Source organism: Solanum tuberosum, unplaced genomic scaffold (genome assembly GCF_000226075.1).
Source record: "Solanum tuberosum cultivar DM 1-3 516 R44 unplaced genomic scaffold, SolTub_3.0 scf00155, whole genome shotgun sequence".
NCBI lineage: Eukaryota > Viridiplantae > Streptophyta > Magnoliopsida > Solanales > Solanaceae > Solanum > Solanum tuberosum.
Window position 1 is genome coordinate 1,340,851 of NW_006239081.1, and position 2,751 is coordinate 1,343,601.

The 2,751-nt window shown below is 31.3% G+C and overlaps 1 protein-coding gene across 1 annotated transcript in view; it reads right to left on the bottom strand.

The window, feature by feature from the left end:
• Nucleotides 1-2,751, bottom strand: part of LOC102578799 ((RS)-norcoclaurine 6-O-methyltransferase-like) — a 6,277-nt gene extending 3,526 nt beyond the window's left edge. The window contains exons 1-2 of the mRNA XM_006353525.2: nt 2,459-2,751; nt 1,327-1,873 (exon numbers count right to left, since the gene is read on the bottom strand). Coding sequence (XP_006353587.2) covers nt 1,327-1,873; nt 2,459-2,697 — 786 coding nt within the window. The 5' untranslated portion in view covers nt 2,698-2,751. The remainder of the gene's footprint in view (nt 1-1,326; nt 1,874-2,458) is intronic.

Consider the following 2,751-nt stretch of genomic DNA (forward strand, 5'->3'; position numbering starts at 1 on the left):
ACCTTAAAGATAAACCAATAGAGTTTACATTCTGAATTCGTCTCCTACACTTTGTTAATATTTGTATGCATTCTTCATCACTCCAATCATGTAAAACCCACTAATATGCATAATATATACAACAATATACATGAGGTTATGAAAATTAACAACAAAATTGAATATAAGAAATACTTCCTAGAAAAATAAATTAAAAATAAGTAGATTTTCTGACAAAATCCCTCAAAAATTAGCCTGTTAGAAACAATTACGATGCACTTTTATTTAAAAATCCGAGTTAAGAGACTTTTGGAAATGGTCTATTTACCTCCACGAGATATGAGTAAAGTATGTGTACACTTTGCCCTCCCTAGACTCTAGCTATGGGATTGGAGTGGGTTTGTTATTATTGTTGTTGTTTGTTGTTTCAATCAAAAATCTCTTTTAAGATTTTCGTCAGAAATTTGTGTAAGGTTAATAGAAATAGAGATAATTTCCCACCAATACAATCACTTCAACATATATACATGAAGTTATGCAAAAATACTATTTAACTAAACCGAATTTTGAAAATGTTTTTAACAGACAATTCATCGGGAATCCCTTAAACACTATTTTTTTTTAAAAATATCTTTTTTTATGAAATTCGTTTGAAATTGGCTCGTCAATAATGTTTCCGACATGCTTTATTGAAAATCCCTTAACGATGAGCTATTTTTTTATTTTTTAAGGGAGGTCCATTAGAAACTTGTAAAGAGAGATAATATAAAATATATCAATGGACAACTTTAGACCTACTCTCAAACATAAGGGATCATTCCATATTATTTTCTAGTACTTTTTCCTGTAGAAATTATTTTGTGAGATAATGGACAAATCACAAATGACTTTTCGTAGCATTAACGAAAGGTATAAATGGTCGTATTCATATAGTTCGGAGGCAATTTTGACCCTTTTCCATTTAAGAAATTAATTCCCATCATAATTAAAATGTCAAATATTTTAATTAAAACAAATTCAATCCATTAAAATGACTACTATTAATATCTATTTCCTCCGTCCCATATTAGATGGGAATTAACTTTCTATTTTAACCTGTAATTAAAAAATTATTAATAGATTGATCAACATTACTATTGTATTATTTATTTATATTAATTAGCCTCTTCAAAAAAAAAATCTGGATCTTCAAAATTTGTTTAAACTTCCAAAGGTCATATTAATTGTAGGGGTAAAATGGAAAAAAATAATTCATTCTATCCTGATTAATTAGTAAAAGATCAAGTAATATGAAACATATATTTTTAGCAAGATGTCCATCTAATATGAGACGGAAGTAGTAATTACCATGAGGAAGGCCGCATCAGCTTTGGGAACATAATTAAACATGTCATCTCCAACATGTACAACACCAATAGCATGAGGTGCAACAGAAGCAACATGAGGGAGATCAAAATTAATCCCATTAATCCAAGGAAAAGCCTCCACCAATAATCTAAGTGTTGTTCCATCACCACCACCAACATCAACTATCGTGTTCACCCCCTTGAATATCTCGGGGCAATCGTCAATAATCGCAGATATTGCTATTCTAGCGTCACACGCCATTGCATTGTTCAAGAGGTTACTGTGTTTAGGGTCAGCTTCCGCGTACTTCCAGACATCCTTTCCATGAGCAGCTTCAAAGGAGGACAGACTATTGTCCTTTGATGAAATACGTGCACTAAGATTGTGCCACGATGCCAACATCACAGGGCTGCTTTCAAATAGTAGGAAAGCAGCCATGCTATTCTCGCCTTCTTTAATGAGAAGGCGGGAAAGAGGCGTTTGAACATAGCCGCTTTTGCCGCTTTTGGTTGATGTCTCCTTGAATATTCCACGGTTGATCAAGAACCTATAAAATATGTACATATTATTAACATTATTATTTTTATAACAAATATCTACAATCATATCTCTTTATAACAATATTTCACAATAACTGTCAAGTTTTCCTTAGAACCGATGTTTCATCTTATGCTATACCATTTAATTTCTATAGCATCGTTTCACTATTAAAAAAAAAATCCAAACAAATGATGATATTATAAAGAGGTTTGAGTGTTGATACTTTTTTTTAGTCTGTCTTAACTAAAAATAATTCTTCATATCCTTATTTAAAAATAACTTAACTTTAAGCTTTTCATTAGTTCAATAATTTTTCCCTCCCGATGTTAATTAGTAGGATAAGACATTTTCTACCTAAGAGAACTTCATACTCAGGAATCGAGCATAAGATCTCTAGTTAAGAATGCATGAATATGAGTCTGTACTAACCTCTTCACTACAATCCTTCGTGGACTAGTCTCTTAATATAATGAGATGCTCAATTACAGTCACACAAATATTTTAAAAAATCAAATTTCTTGTATATATACCTAAACACTGTCACGTAAATTGAAACAGACAGAATAACAAATTACAAACTAATTAATCATACCTTAGGATACGATAGAGGGAAGAGGAACAACAACCAAGTGCAACAGAAAGTTGATTTAGGCTAATAGGTTCTTGATTTTTTTCCAAAAAATCAGCAATTCCTAACTCAATGGCACATTTAATCACAGCCAATTCTGTGAAACCAAACACAAATTTCCACATATTTGCTTGTGCTTCATGAGATTCTTGAATTTTTTCTTCATCATTTGTTCTTGCTTTTCCATTTGTTTGTTTCTCCATGGTGAAGAAAAGCTTAATTAATTAGTGTTTTTGTTGGTTCTTGGGAATACTTCA